At 52.7% G+C, this 15,635-nt stretch overlaps 5 protein-coding genes across 5 annotated transcripts; 4 read left to right on the plus strand and 1 right to left on the minus strand.

Moving 5' to 3' along the window:
- Positions 1 to 25: 25 nt before the first annotated feature.
- On the plus strand, positions 26 to 1,021 carry QC763_609490 (uncharacterized protein; the record flags this gene model as incomplete). Its single annotated transcript, XM_062914772.1, has 3 exons — positions 26 to 34; positions 114 to 230; positions 305 to 1,021. 3 exons carry the CDS (start codon positions 26 to 28, stop codon positions 1,019 to 1,021), a joined length of 843 nt encoding a protein of 280 aa, XP_062763527.1.
- A 220-nt stretch (positions 1,022 to 1,241) lies between these two features.
- QC763_609500 (uncharacterized protein) lies at positions 1,242 to 3,872 on the minus strand (the record flags this gene model as incomplete). The annotated part of the gene is made up of 1 exon (XM_062914773.1): positions 1,242 to 3,872. One exon carries the CDS (start codon positions 3,870 to 3,872, stop codon positions 1,242 to 1,244), a length of 2,631 nt encoding a protein of 876 aa, XP_062763528.1.
- A 793-nt stretch (positions 3,873 to 4,665) lies between these two features.
- Positions 4,666 to 5,884, plus strand: QC763_609510 (uncharacterized protein; the record flags this gene model as incomplete). The annotated part of the gene is made up of 2 exons (XM_062914774.1): positions 4,666 to 5,232; positions 5,408 to 5,884. 2 exons carry the CDS (start codon positions 4,666 to 4,668, stop codon positions 5,882 to 5,884), a joined length of 1,044 nt encoding a protein of 347 aa, XP_062763529.1.
- A 5,398-nt stretch (positions 5,885 to 11,282) lies between these two features.
- On the plus strand, positions 11,283 to 13,556 carry GAS5_2 (1,3-beta-glucanosyltransferase; the record flags this gene model as incomplete). The annotated part of the gene is made up of 2 exons (XM_062914775.1): positions 11,283 to 12,828; positions 12,882 to 13,556. The coding sequence occupies exons 1-2, from the start codon at positions 12,133 to 12,135 to the stop codon at positions 13,554 to 13,556; spliced, it is 1,371 nt and encodes a 456-aa protein (XP_062763530.1). The 5' UTR covers positions 11,283 to 12,132.
- Positions 13,557 to 14,028: 472 nt separating this feature from the next.
- On the plus strand, positions 14,029 to 15,622 carry QC763_0099850 (uncharacterized protein; the record flags this gene model as incomplete). Its single annotated transcript, XM_062906386.1, has 2 exons — positions 14,029 to 14,100; positions 14,243 to 15,622. The coding sequence occupies 2 exons, from the start codon at positions 14,029 to 14,031 to the stop codon at positions 15,620 to 15,622; spliced, it is 1,452 nt and encodes a 483-aa protein (XP_062763531.1).
- Between the last annotated feature and the right edge of the window lie 13 nt (positions 15,623 to 15,635).

Here is a 15,635-nt window from a genome sequence, read left to right on the forward strand (position 1 = left end):
AGATCTGAAAGCCAGTCAGGGAAGCATGTTTGAGGTGTGCTGCCTCTAGTAGGCTCTGACATGCACAGTGGGAGAAGCACCAGCCACACATCAAACAACGACACCAGCCACAGCTACCAACCAATTCGGAGATAGCCGTGCCGAGCGCGCGACTTCAAGAAAATAATTCGAAACCTTTGACAGTCCTGAGCACCTCAACGGCAGCGCCACGGATATCCGTGATCAATTGCGTACGCTCTCTCTCTGTTGGATCCCTGCTTCGTCTGCCATAGATACTGACATTCCCTCCCTCAGAATCATGGAGTTCCGCCCACTCGCCCAGATCTGCCGCACGGCAACATCATCATCAACCAAACCATCACCCCTCCTCCTCAACCTCACCCAAACCTCTCACTTCTCCACTGCCCGAGTGCTCCGTCGAGAAGCCACCGCTGCCGCCACTTCACCATCCACCACCACCACCACCACTACCTCCCGCCCCCAGCAAAAAATCCTCGGCCTCGCCTCCAAACTCAACCGCACCCCCGCCCCTAGACCACCCCCTCTCAAAGTCGACCCCTTGTTCGGTCCCTCCTCTTCCTCCTCCACCGGCTCCCTCTCCACCTCCCGCTCCAGCCTCTTTAACCGCACCGTCGGCAAAAAGGAAACCCAAGTCTTCTCCGCCATCATCAACCGCGACGCCAAAGAATCCCTCAGCAAAGAATCCAGCGGCACCCTCTCCAACCTGACCACCGCCTTGTTCATGACAAACGCCGGCCTCCAAACCCCCGACATCCGTCTCCGTCCTACCAGCGGCCGTACCGTCCCCGTCAAGAGCAACGATCCCGCCAGAGCGTTCAAGGTGCTCAACGCGCTGTGCAGACACAATAACTTGTCGAACACGGTCAGGGAGCAGAGGTTCCATGAGCGGCCGGCGCTCAAGAGGAAGAGGAAACTGAGGGAGAGGTGGAGGACGAGGTTCAAGGATGGGTTTGTGGCGGTTATCGACCGGACGATGGAGTTGAGGAAGCAGGGGTGGTAAGGGCAGGACTGAAGGAAAGGGTGGGTAGGGAGGGGTGTAGATCTTGTAACAACAATAATCACGAGAGGTCACAAAAACAGACTGTGTTTGGTATTTTTCTTTCTGGTATTATGTATCATCTGCCTTGGCCTTTCGCTGCCCATCTTGGGAGGTGTACACAAACTGCAAGATATGCAAACTGCAAAACCTCAAAAAAACAGCATTCATCCCATCGCTATACCTAAAAATCACTCCCAGCCCAATTCCTTCCCCTCATTACCGGCGTGCCCACCGGACTCGTCGCAATCTTCGGTCTGCTCATAAACACCGCCTCATAATCATCCTCCTTCCCCTCATTAATCAACTCCTCGGCAATCAACAGCGTGGTGTTTCCCTCATCCTGATAACTATCCTCTCCTTCCTCATCCAACGAAGAAAAATATGCACTCCTCGGTCTTCCTCCCTGATTCTGGGGAGTGGTGGGTGCCGCTTTGGCCTGCCGGAGGGATCTCCTCCGCTCAATCTGAGCCTTTTGCTTGACGGCTTCAAAGTTGGCCATGGAGCGGCGGGTGCGGGAAACGAGGTCTTCGTAGCCGTTTGTGCCTGTCGGTGGGGAGGGAGGGGTGATAGAAGGAGGTTGGGGTTGCTTTTGCGGTTCGGGGGCCGGGGAGTCGAGGAGCAGGTCGTCGTCTTCGGCGGAGACACGCAGGTTGGCGTGGGAGGTGCGCCGCGCCATGGAGAGGCGGGTTCGTTCGGCTAGGGAGAGGGTGTGCCTGCTTCGCTTGATCGGGGAGGGGGAGGCGTTGCTGACGGAGGCGAGGATTTGGTCGGCCATTTCCTGGGTTGGAGATGGCAACTCTTCTGGCGGGGAGGGAAGTTGGGGGGAGAGTTGTGGCGCAGGTAAAACGGTATTCCGTGTTGGGGTTAGGGCTGGCTTGGGTGGTGAACTGAGACGCCTTCGTGGGCTCTGAGTGGGTGTGGGTGTCTGGGTAGGTTCCCGTCTTCTTGGTGATGGTGTATTCGATTTGATGGTGGCTGACCGGCGGAGAGCGTGACGGGAGGGTGTTGTTGGGATTTCATTCACGTCAATTTCATCGTGGTAAAACGACTGTGCCTTTCGAAGAACCGGCTCAAACACCGGCTCGAGCTTGATCGGGTCCCGGCGCGGAGGTGATGGGCGGACCGCGATTGGCGTTGGCTCATGGTCGCTAATGTCTGAGATCTCCTCGCTCTCGGACTCGACAACGCCGTCCAAATCTAATGGCGGAACTGCCGTGGGCGCTTGTTGGAAGAAGGATGGAATGTGGGGCGCGCTGGGAGTAATGCCATCCAACTCGGCCTTGAGATTCGAAATCAACTTCTCGTACTCGTGATCGAAATCGCTCGTCCTACTTGAGGCCGGCTTCTTTGTGCTTGCCCGCCCCATATGGAGGGTCTCATGTCCTCGAAATCCAAGATCAATACCCCTTGGTCGTTCCTGTGCTCCAGCCTGTCGTGTGGTAGACCCTGATGCGGTGTCCCCAAACATCCTCTGGCGGAAGCCCTGCCACCTTTCCAGCCTTTCCCTCTGGCTTCTAACACGGTCGTCGAGCTGTTCCAGCAACCCAGGCTCTTTTTCGTCCAGCTCAGCCAACCGATCAGATTGAACCCTCCTCCAAACCCTGTCAAAGGACGCTGACAAGACTCCATCTCTCTGGGCCTGGCTGTCCCCATGCAGGAGCGTCTCCATCCAGCGCTCGCTTCCCGTCCAGTTGTTCCTAACAGTCTTCCATACATCTCGTCTGGTCTGTTCAGGCACTCCTTCCTCGCCGTCGTCGTCTTGGTCTTGCTGTTGCCTCCGCCTGCGTGTAATGCCTCGTTCTTTGTCTGCCAATAATTCGGCAAAGCTGTTGAATCTCTTTCTCAATGCATTCTTTTCGTTCAATGTTCTTTGCAAAGAGACCCTATGCGCCAGGACCAACACCGTCAGCTCTGTCTTGTCCCCAGAATAGCCCATATTCTCCAGCGCCAGTGCTTGAGCCAGTGGTGGACTCATTGGGTCGCGCGAGTTGAGCTGCCTCTCCGCGACGACTTTCTTCAAGACGACCGACGAGAATACCGCCAAGACCTCTTCCAGCCTCTCGCCCTTGCACTCGTCCAACATCGTCTTGCGCACCACGGCATCTCTTCCCAGGACCCCATTCTTCTTGGCTTGTTCCAATTGTCTCAGCAAGGCGGCGCGCAGGTTCAGCGACTGAACCTGGTCGTTCGGAGGGAAGAATGGAAGCAATTTGTTTCTTGTTTCGTCCCTGTCGTAGAGAGCGAAGAGGTGGTACAGGGCCCATTCGACGCATTGGACGCGCTTCTTCTGTCCGCCGGCATCTTTGGCGTTGAATGTCGAGGGAGAGATACCGGGCCAGTCAGGCGAGAGGTCTAGGTCGAGGAGGCGGAGGTTCGTCAGAAACAGCGAGACGTTGGAGATGGAGGTCGGTGAAGCGACAACGGGCAACGAGGCTGATGGGTGCTGGGGCGGCGGGGCAGCTGGGGCAGTCCCACGGATTGAGTTCAAGGTCGTCGAGGGAGGCGGTTTGCTAGGATGGGAGGGCGCACGGGTCGGGCGAGTGCAGGTGGCAATGGATGTGGTCGAGGTAAGGTTCGCCATGGCTGGAGCATCTTCTTCTCTAACACCAACTTTGCAAGATTCCAGGTTCGCTGATGACTGGGCTAGTCCAGTCAGTGAATTGAGGACTGCGCAACCAGTCGCAAACAGAGGAAAACGAGTGACGCTTCCAGAGCGTCGTCTGGGAAAGAGAGACAGGGCAAACTTCAGGCGGTCAAGAGGCAGAACAGCTGGCAATTGCACACACACAATGGACACACGTGGACGGCGCATTCGGCAACACCAAAGCTCCCTCGATCATGCACGTAGCGGGTAGTAAACAATCTAAGTGGGGCCGCTCGAGTCGCATGCGCTAGCCAACAGCACTGCCAGTGATTGGCCCCGTTGCTAGGGGCATTCAGGGTTAGGGTACATGATCAGTCATGCTCCAAGTTGCTCTGTCTCAACATGCATCAACATTCACAGGGCCCAAGTTGGCCATTTGTTTGGCCAGATATTTGAACCTACTTGAGTTCCGGCTACTTGAGACACCAAGGTACCCATCATGCCGCCAACAAACTTGAGCTCAAGTTTCCAGTGGGGTTCCTTGGATTCAACGCCTCCCCATCACCAAGAGGACGATGGACCAACAAAGTCATTTACGAATAACAGGGGATGAGGCCTGCTTAATAATACCTAATGCAATGTCTTATTTTATTTGGTGGTTTCTGTAAACCCCTCAGGGTTCTTTCCTGGTCCTCTTGCGTCATCATCCTCCCCCTTGCCATTGATACCTGAAGTCCAAGGCGTTGGACGCTGAATAGGGGCCTTTTGTTTATTGTTCACATTGTTCAGGCAGCGTCCTTTTCACAATGATCATGAAGCAGAGCTCGCCGCGGAGAATTCGCTGCACTACACTCCGCCCTTCTCCTTCATATTTCTTCCGATTTTCGCCAAAAATCACAACAACCATCAACAGGTCACCCCAGTTCCATGAACCAGTAAACCTCTCTCTTGTTGTATCTTCACACTCAGCGACTGACATTTCTCGCATAGTTTCACAACTTACATTGTGTGAACAAGAGCCATGGCCGCTCGCCACGACTATCTCGCCTACAAGCACGACACCAGCTTGCTTCTTCGCTGGATGATACAGACCTCCAACAACATCATCAAAGCACACAAGGCTGAAATTGCCGAACTCCAGTCGCACGAACTCAACAAGAGGGGTCAAATTAGGGTCGATGGGATCGTCCCGTTGTGCGGACTCATTGCCAAGCATGTCACCAACGTCTCACCATCAATTTACCGACTCTTTCAGTCCATAATTGATGCCCGGACCGCCAGTTATTCAAGGTCCCAGAGGGTCGCGATCCAGATTCAAGACAAAAATGTTGAGGAATGCAATTCTACCTACAAGTTCTTCATTGACACCCTCGTAGCGGTCTTGGAGGCCCTCGGGAGTACGCCTTCGAAGCCGGGAGCAAGCCAGAATGCGGATCATGGTGCTTCATCAGTTAGCAAAGAGGAGGCCAAGCAGCTCATCTCCGCCAATAGATTTGTCCCTCTCCAGAATGGCGAGATAGATGGGTCTAGCGACAAGGAGGTCCCACAACAGTCATCGACGACCCAACCACGAAACAAGCCCGTCCTGGTAGAGCAAAGAAGGGCAAGAAAGGCAAGAAGCACAACCACAAACGCCCAGAGCCTTCCGTCTCAGAAGAAGATCCCGTCAATCTTTCACTGGAAGATTACAAGCTCATTGAAGAAAAGATTCGGGATGGGGGTACATGTGGGCTGCATTCGATTTGGCCCGAAACTGGATACAGCTTCGCCGCTCTCTTCAAGAGGTTTGGCGAGATGTCGCATACAACCACCTCAACATTGTTATTGGCGGCACGCTCTCCAACTCCGCCATTGCCATGATCCAACGACGTTCAAGAGCGATATTTGTTAATTTCCCCGACCATGATTCATATGGCAGCATCATGAACATAGTCACCTGGGGGTTGCCTTATGAATTGCAAGGCAAAATGTTATCACACTTGTGGTCGTTGCCCCAATTCCGACCAGACAACTTTACGCCTTCCAAAGAGATATGTGTTGATGCCAAAGAGCAGTTGATGGCCTATTCCTACAACTATCTCGTCGAATTCATTACTGATCCAACACACTCGCTCTGGCAAGCCAACCAAGCGCATGCTCGCGGAACTCGACAGCTGGGACCCCAACCTCAGCCTCCAGACGGCGACAAAAGAGGAGTGCCTGCTGTGGCGGAGGAGCTACACGATCAATTGGCTGTATGAGATGGTAAATATGGTTTCAATGTCACATCCTCAACACCGAAAGGTCCTTGGGCTTCAGGAGTTCTCAGCCTTCGTCACCCTCGCTATGCAAAACCCAGGAACCCACTTCCGCCACAAGATCCTCCCTCATCATTTGTTTCAGCTGCAGCTGATCATGGACTCCATGCCATATCCTGAGCATGGGCCCAAAGTTTTCTTGGAGGGGATACGCTAGCACCACCAGCGGACTCATTCGATCCTCAACATGTCATCAAGGACGAGTTCCTGAATACTAAGCGTTACGGGACGCACGGTTCCACGATATGATGCAGATATGGAATATAGAAAGCCCTGAGGAAAGGCAAGCATCTGATCCCAAGCTCCAAAAAGAAGCATCGAGTTTGGATGACTTGATAGAAAGTCTCCATGGGTTTCTTGGACAGCCCAACCACGCCAATGGATCAACTATAGCTCATTCACGATTTATCCAAACACATGAAAACGGACTTTGGGCCTACTTGCCCTTTCTTTGCGGTGTCGGCTTAAGTGAAGGACTGGAACTGACTTACCGAGTCATAATGGGACTTTGGGACCGGAGTCCAGGACCCATCGTTCTTGTCCATCTGCACAACATAGTGTGCCGAAAAGGCTATCTCAAAGAGCCGTTGGATACGCTCCGTCTGGTGGTGTCTCAGTTTGCGCGATGCCTGTTTCCTGATGGCAAGGCCCTGACTTTCCACTTTCACAGGGCGCTGCAGCGGATGGTCCAACAGTTCGCCACACACGATTCCCTCCGTGTTGAATGTTTAAGGGCACACCACCAAAGGCTGCTGAGCCAATGGCCGAACGAAGATATTGATCTTCATGCACAGCTTGACGGTGAGGCTTGCAAAATCTCCAACGAGAAATCGGATTTGGTGCTGTACAGAGAGGCGAAATGGGATCTTGATCGCATCCATGATCGGGATCTCAAACGGCATTCGCTCCTCTCAAGAGCGCGGCTGTACCACATGAACAGAGTCCTGGATCCATCCACCGGGTAGCAGCGGCTCCGTGATACTGAGCTGAAGAGACGACTCAGCCACATTGGCGTGAGTGAGGAGGAAGTTGCTCATTTCGCCCCCGAAACTGTCGTGCCAGCCAAAGTTGACCGAAGCATGAGCAATGCCAGTCGTCACACTGACGATTACCAGCCCAACACACTATCCAACGAGGACTTATTGGAAATTGTGCAGGTGGATATCACCAATGATCTCTTGAGCACTCAACCTTTCTCGGGCTTAAATTACCTTGCAGTACATGTATCATGCTATTTGTTGTTTAGGGAAATCTCCACGACACTCAACGAAAGGCGGAACAAAACGTGGACGGCGGTCAAGAGTTCTTGGAGGCCAGGTAGCGAGAGACTCGCATTGTCGCTGGCTTTCAGGGTGTTGAAGATGGGTGATCGGGATGAAGAGTGTCTACAAATCATAGCTGAGGCATTCGACCCTTGTCGCAACAGGGCCAGTCCTAGAGCGCATATTTACTGGGATCGCCTCCTTCTTTCTGATGAGGAGGGTGAGCCGAAGAAAGGCTAATTGAATGCTGATGGAGATGGTTTGATTGATAATGGTGCCTGTTGTGTCATGTAATATGGGTCGACATCGCATCAAGAGGTAGAGGGGAAATAATAGGCAAGGATTCACCCTACACCCCATCATGATCCCATAGACCTTCCACCAAACCTCTTTAATCCTCACAACACCCCTTTCTTTAACGACAACTCCATAAAAGCAACTCCTGTCATCCGCTTGTCAGCCTCAATCTTCCCAAGCAACATACCCCGATTGATCACCCCCCTACCTAAACAGCCCCCATAAAAACACACAAATCCGAAATCAGGCTTGGGCAAGGAAGTAAACTGCCCCAAAAAGGAACATAAGCCACATACCGGAAGTCAGTCTCATCAACCGGCACCGGGCACAATGATATATTCTTGCATCCTCTACCAAGCGACACATTTTACGGTACAGTCAATGTCATAAACCAACAAAATCCTTGTCTTTTGTAAGCTGACAAGGTGGGTATAGATGATTCAAGACAAAAGCCAAACATAACAAAACCCCCTTTTACCCCTGACAGGCTGGGTGTGGGCCCCACTTTTCCCTGACCATCACCTTAACTTAAATGTAAGGTACAATAATTTCCTCCCGATACTACAAAATTCTTCCAACCGAGTTCCCTTGCACCGTTCCCATTTCTTTCAATCGACATTGGGCTTTTCAGGGTTCTAAAGATTGGTCCTTTGTGGGGAGATAACCCCCTTGCCTTGGCCTGTGGTCAAGGACGTCTTTCTGGTACGACACTCTGTCCTCCTAGGAATTATTCGTACAAGAAATTTCCTTAGAAGATGAGGGAGAGGCTCCAGAAGGCTCCATGGCATAGGGTTGTTCAACCATCCGCCAGTGTCGGCCCATGACCAACTTGTAAAATGACTCGAATGGTGCCAGTCTCGTGATGAAGTCTAGTTCTTCGTTTGATGTCGCAACCGATGATCATTCGTTCACCGGGGTCGGCTCATCGATCGAGTCATGGATCAATCGCGGGTTTGCTTATTGAGGAGGGTCGTGACTGGTACTTCCTCGGGCAATGTTTGCTCGGCCAGTGTTGCGGACGGCAATTTATGATATGCCCACAGTCTTGCAGCTGATTCGGCGCTGGCGTTGTTGTTCCAGTAATTATTATTCCAGTGATTACCGTCATCATAACTTGGCGCAGGATCATGAGAGGCCACATCGCGGCGCTCACCCTATTCACCCCACGCCAGAACCGGTTCCGCCAACTCTATACCCCCCCTCCTTTTCCCACTCCTAGCTTGGATTCCTCTGACCAAAAGAGCAAGGGTCTCGCCCAAAGCCACACACAACCCCGTCCCTCATCTCGTCAAGTCCATCCCAGATCTGTGTACCCCGGTGGAAGAAGCTCCAGATAGCCTCAGCCTGGCAACGATAACTCCCAAATCTCACCACCATTTTCCTAATCGGCAACTTTCTCCGTGGTTGAACCCCCCCACCCCCCCGATGAACCCCCAAGGCTGACTTTCCTCCCAAGCCTCCACCTACCCAGCTCCTACACCGGCGGCTAAACAACCGTGCCAGCTATCTACTATTGATTTTTCGGACCGTCCCCAATAAACACCAAAACCCTGCCATGTCTCAGTTCACCAGTTGTAGCTCCTTCAAAAACATCCGTAGGAATCTCATAAACCGGATTCCGATTCCTGGTGACCATAATCCGCCTATCCCCAACCAACGCCCGGGGCACGTCGGCCAACACCTGCATTCTAGTGTCCTGATTCACAAGCGGACTCCCGCTTGCTGGCGAGATCCTGCATCAGTGATTGAAGAAGCGGCTTGCGCTTTTCCGGTCGAATAAGGTTAGCTTCGCCGCCGAGGTGCTGTGGCCGTGTCAGGGCGCGGGAGCGGGAGCGGGAGCGAGCGAAGGCGCGGCGCTGGTGTTGTCGAGCCAGAACGGCATGGTGAGCTCGATTCTTGATTTGCATTGTTTTTGTTCGCAAGCGGTTATCCAGGGCAAAATGCCTAGATGGGTCTCAAAGCTTGCGCTGCAACGACTGAAGATACAAGTGAAGGAAAAGTTCGGAGGGAAATGCCGGCGGTGGTGTCTTGATATAGGCCTTGATTGGGGATCGGACTTTCAAACGGTGAATTGACTTTGCGACGTCAATCGCAGAAGGGGTGATGATGGCGTCTTATCTTGACAGACCCCTGGGTTCCAAACTCAATTCGAATGTCAGCTCCACTGTGCCACATGATCAAAATGTACTCGACGATGTTTTCCAGCGCGAAGAGTGTGGAATATTGGAGAGGAAGGACAAACCAGCTGTCTTTGCTTGAGAAAACAATACAAGGAAAGTTGAAGAAGGGGTAGCGAGGTATACACCTCCGAGCTCAGCCGTAACCAAGTCACCAACACCAATAGCATGTTGGTGGGACTGCGACAGCAGTGTAGTCGAGCGTGCCTGAGGTACTTTTATGCCGACATTGGATGTTTTGACGGCGATGCCTGCCTCGGCGACAAGTCAAAGAATGAAAGAGGGGTGTTTGAGCTCGACAGGCACACAACCTTAACGACAACAATCAAGTGAATTGGAAGGGCAAAAGAAGTGGATACTTGTGTCCCGGGCTAGAGCAGGCGAATGCTATAGGCATCCTACTCTTTTCTAGATATCGAATAGGAAGAGTCACCCTGAAAGCTTGGAAAGCCTGTTTAGTTAAATACGCAACTTCGTCAGGTAGGCATTTGCAATAGCAAACATCTCTCATAGTAGTAGTCATGAGGCCCGCCCTTTGAAGCCTGACTAACCAAAGATGATAGCCGGCTGCAACACACATAGTTCTTGTCGATGCCTTTGCCACCAGAAACAGCGAATTCCGAGCCCATTCTACCGCTACACCTTTCATCAAGATTCAAGGTAACATGAGAACTTTTTGCGTCGAAAGCTCTCACCTCTACCGAGAGTTGCAGGCTGTTTTTTCCACACGTCTTCTCCCAAAAATGGGTGCCACGTCATATTGCAGGGACAGCAGTTCAACACGCCAGTCATTCAAGTACTGGATGACCCGGTGAGATGATCGTTGAAAATAGCATATTTATTGACCAAGCTCATCAACGGGAGAATCACACCTTCGAGCGGTGGTTGAGGACTCTAACGAGGACAAACTGTGATCAGACCAAATCGATGAGGAAGGCACTGGAGGACAAAAGACCCCATTCAAAGCCGTCATACTGGCAGAAGATTCGAGCTAGCAACATAAGTTAAAAGTATGTGACTTGCCAGCTTGCTGATATTCATATCTTGTCTTGTCTCACTGTCCCGATGGTCAACCAGGATGCGTCAAGGATCACAAAGCCGCCCCCCGTTACTTGGCATGTTCCAGCCAGCCAGATGTCAGAAAAGCCGGCGGCAGATGGTGAGCTGCAAAAACCCACCGTGAAGCATCGGGAGACGGTTTCAAAACCAAACGGGATCTGGGTACTGATCAGCAACGGTTACGCAAGCCGGAAGCCAAGCATTCCTTGAATCAACACGGACCAGCCATGACATCTGTGCCAGAGGCGGGGGAGACCGCAGGACGTTGTGGAATGGGCCGCCGGTTTCGAGCGCCGTCTTCCACAGCAAGCGCCGCCGAGCTGTCAGCAACAAGTCGGTTTCGAAAAGTCTTTTCTCTGCTTCGGGAAGGCTGTCAGAAGCTTGTGGTGTTGCAGCGAGACGCCGTTGGTTCCAAACGCCGCTCGTCCGTTGCGGTGGACTTTTAGCAGCTTGGCATATCACGTGAGAGGTTCCGCATTGGTGGAGATGTGTCGTGTTTGTGGAGACTGATGGCTGGTGCACTGTTTTTGTTATTTCGGGTACGAAGCCAACCCGGCCAATCTCACCGCAACATGCCGGCCGCTAATCCACTCCTGTCAGCTGTTGGAGGGCAATAATTCGATCCAAATTTCGTGTTCTTGTCGTTTGTTCTTGGAGAATTTATGAAGATATCGGAGGTCCAAGATATCGATGGGTTCTCGATGGTGATGCAATGCCAACCGGAATCAGGAGTTTCCAACCGCAACAGAAACTTGGAATAGCGCCCAGCTCCGGGAAGCTAGGACCAGTGGACTGACCACTCAATTGGATCGACTCTGGGACCTGCAGCAATCGCTGGTCCAATCCGGCATTGGGCAGCCAAATGGCAGATCCGCGCGATATCCGGTTTCCAGTGATGGCAGCGTGCTAGGGTTTAAGTGCCTGAAGAAGACACGGACAACTGGGCCAGACCGTCTGCTGCCAACCTCTGCCAACCTCTACCAACGACCATTGGCGCTTGGCCGTCTAATTAACGAGCGACAGACCACCCTTGGCCCACGCAATGCAGCTCTTGGATCGAGTCTTGGCCTGAGTCTTGGGGTGGCTATGCACCCCCTTTATCGAGGTTTCGGGATTCCGGGGGTGTGCTTGTTTTAATCTCCCTCTCTCCTGAAAATCTGCCTCCATCCCTCTCTTTTTTGATCCGAAAAATCATTCCAACAAACCTCTTCCTTTTCAGTCAATCGCTCATCGACTGCTTCTTCACCCCCCAGGCCATTCCGCTCGTTTTGGTGGCCTTTTTCAACCACGCTATACATTTAATTTTTTATCCAAATAGACGCCCCTGAACCCGACTGTTTTCCATACGAACCACGATAGGATCCTGATATCGAATTCACCACCACATCACGCCACAATGAAGACCACGACTGTTTTGTCCGCGCTCGCGGCTGCCGCTGCTGTGAACGCTACCCCAACTGCCACTCTCCCTCTCAAGGCCCGCCAGACGGAGCTTGAGCCCATCACTGCCACCGGCAACGCCTTCTACAAGGGCAAGGAGAGATTCTTCGTCCGCGGTATCGACTACCAGCCAGGTGGTGCTGCCGCCAATGTCGACCCTCTGGCCGATCCCAAGGTCTGCAAGCCCGACATCGAGAAGTTCAAGAAGCTCGGCATCAACACCATCCGTGTGTACTCGACCGACAACTCCAAGGACCACGATGAGTGCATGGAGGAGCTCGCCAAGGCCGGCATCTACGTCGTCCTTGATGCCAACAACCCCTTGTACTCTATCAACCGTGACGACCCTCACACCTCGTACAACGCCATCTACCTCCAGAGCGTCTTCGCCACCATTGATGCCTTTGCCAAGTACACCAATACCATGGCTTTCTTCTCTGGCAACGAGGTCATCCACGACCACGCCAACACCACCCTCACTGCCCGCTACGTCAAGGCCACCGACCGTGACATGCGCCGCTACATCAAGGCTCGCAAGTACCGCAAGATCCTGGTCGGATACTCTGCCGCCGATGTAACCGAGAACCGTCTCCAGACTGCTGACTACTTCAACTGCGGTACCGATGAGGAGCGCAGCGACTTCTTCGCCTTTGTGAGTTGACCGATTTTGACCGGCCCCGAGGCCGTTACACTAACATGATGCAGAACGATTACTCTTGGTGCACTAGCAACTTCATCGAGTCCGGCTGGGACCAGAAGGTCAAGAACTTCACCGGCTATGGTCTTCCCATCTTCCTGTCCGAGTACGGCTGCAACCACAACGTCCGTGACTTTGGAGAGCTCGAGTCCCTCATGCACCCCAACATGACCAGCGTCTACTCCGGTGGTCTCATGTACGAGTACTCCGAGGAGCCCAACGAGTATGGTATCGTCAAGATTGAGGGTGGCGACAAGGGCAACGGTTTCGACCAGACTGGCAAGCGCACTGAGATGCAGCCCGAGTTCAACAACCTGGTCAAGGCCATGAAGGCTTTCCCCGCCCCCAAGGGTCTTGCCGGCGCCAGCACCGAGAATAAGGCTTCCAAGTGCCCCGAGAACAACGACCACTGGATCGTCAGCACCGTCCTTCCCGAGATTCCCGAGGAGGCCCTTCAGTACTTCGAGAACGGTGCTGGCAAGGGCCCCGGCCTTAACGGCAAGGGCTCCCAGTGGGCTGGCCACGTCGCTTCCAAGAGCCCCGAGTTCCCCGATGGAGATGCCCAGGGCAGCACTGGCGGCTCTGGCTCCGATGACAACGAGAATGCTGCTCCCCGCGGCGCTGCCTCGATCCTCTTCGTCTCCGGCCTCGTTGCTCTCGTTGCCGGTGCCATTTCCCTGTAAATAACGCCATGTTTTCTTGGGTGTTGCTTTGTTTTTTTGTTTTTGGACATAGGATACAGTTGAAGCGCTTGTGCTCTTTTTGGATAAAAAATGGGATGTTTTTTTTTTTGACAAGGTTCTTTTCTCTGGGTTCTTACATGAGCGCATTATGAACAGGTAATACCCGGGACATTTTGGTATCTGTTTCAGAGGCGGGTTTTTCGGTTGTACATGTTTGATAAAATACATGAATGTGGTTTAATGCTAATCGTACCTACATTACGCTTCTCGCTCGTGTCTGTTCCTGTTGTCGAGACTTCCTTCTCATTGCAGCAATCTGGGAATTGAGGAAGGGACTATCACGTGGACTTGCTCATTTCTCGTCCTACCTCTGTCGTCTTCAATTCCAGGTTTTTGGCCCAACCGACTCCCAGCCTGTCACATTGCGATTCAGCACACCTTCAAGGCCAGGACAGCCCTATCAGATCTTGTCATGGCGACACAGATGCTACTCGTCTTCGGAAGCGTGCAGCAGCTTGGGCAATTACCCCGCTGGCACCCGACTGTGGGCCTCACATAGGTATGGTTGTCCAGAAAACACTGATACAGGACACCAGCAGACGCAAACCCCTTTCTGATTTTACACTACGCGCGACACCCAAAACAGTCCTCAACCATCATCGAACACATACATCATGACTTCACAGAGCCCCCAATATCAACACTTTGTCCCTCAGTTCCTCCTTCGTAACTTCTCTCACCCCTACAAGCCAGATGGACCAACCAAAGGCCGCAAATTCCAAAAGGGGATGTTCCCAAAAGACAAAGTCGTTCGGCACGTTGATTTCGCGGTTGATCCGCCTGTTATTTGTGAGAGTCCCGTCAACCGGATCTTGGGACTGGTCAACATGTACGACAACCCGAACAAGCCAACCGCTTTGCAACGAGAAGTCGAGATCCTGTTCTCCAAACTTGAGCATCAAGCTAGCCAGATCTTCCGCAAGATCAGCAAGGCTTTCGAGCAGAAAAGTACCGTGGTTTCAATGTCACGAGCTGAACGCGATCTCATGCGCAAGTTCCTCTTCCTCCTCATGTACCGGAACAGAGGGTTTCATACCCGCTTCAACCATGCCACGCCCGACGGGTACAACGAGAATGATAAGGAGCTTGTGCGCGAGTACATGCGCAAGAACAATATCATCACGCCACTGGATGTGTGGCTCGACGGGATCAAGACCATCATCGAGCTCCCTATGGACCCGGGAAAGAAGTGGCTGGGGGTGTTGATGGGCAAGATGTACCCTCAAGACGCCATGTGGTTCTGGTTACACGTTGAGTTCTCCTACATGGCTATTCTCACCCCTGCAGAGGATGGCGACGAGTTTATTCTGACCGACAACGCGTATGCGATATTCGAAGGCCCCAATACTTCTGCGCTGGACGCGGAGACGCAGGAAGTCATTGATACTGAATATCTTCCCCTTCATACATTTGCACCTATTTCACCCAAGCTCTTGATCGTGCTCCGAGCCGACATATTTCCCGATCCCCTGGAAGACGCTGATGAGCGTGTTAGGGAGGCGCGGAAACTTATGCGATTAGCATGTCGTGCCCCTTTGGAATCCCCAGGCTCGGAGAAGGTTCGCTCATTGCTGGCGGACCTTCCCATCTCAAAAGCTCGAAACAACTACACGGTGATCGTTGATAGCCGACTTGAGCTCAAAGCCGGGCAGCCTCCTAAAAGACGTCAAACAGACAGATTCGACTTCACCATCTTCCCTGTCAAACAAAACCACGTCAACATGATCAACGGGATTCTTTTGGACAGTTGTGCCCCTTGTACAAGCATCGTGTTTGAGTCTCGTGACGCCTTTGCCCGCACACTCGAGTGGTATCTCACTGCACCTTGCAGCATGGGCAAAGTGTTGGGTGGGAAACACAAGGAGACCCGCCGCCGGGCTTTGTTCAAGTTGGAGGCCATCTCCCGAGCCTTGGGTTCGCAAAAGGAAACCAAGTGGGAAGATGTAGAAGAAGTTGTGATGAACAATATCGAGCAGTGGCGAGCAGAGAACCTTGACAAGCAATGAAATCTTGTACGGC

Source organism: Podospora pseudopauciseta, chromosome 6, assembly GCF_035222475.1.
Source record: "Podospora pseudopauciseta strain CBS 411.78 chromosome 6, whole genome shotgun sequence".
NCBI classification, from domain to species: domain Eukaryota; kingdom Fungi; phylum Ascomycota; class Sordariomycetes; order Sordariales; family Podosporaceae; genus Podospora; species Podospora pseudopauciseta.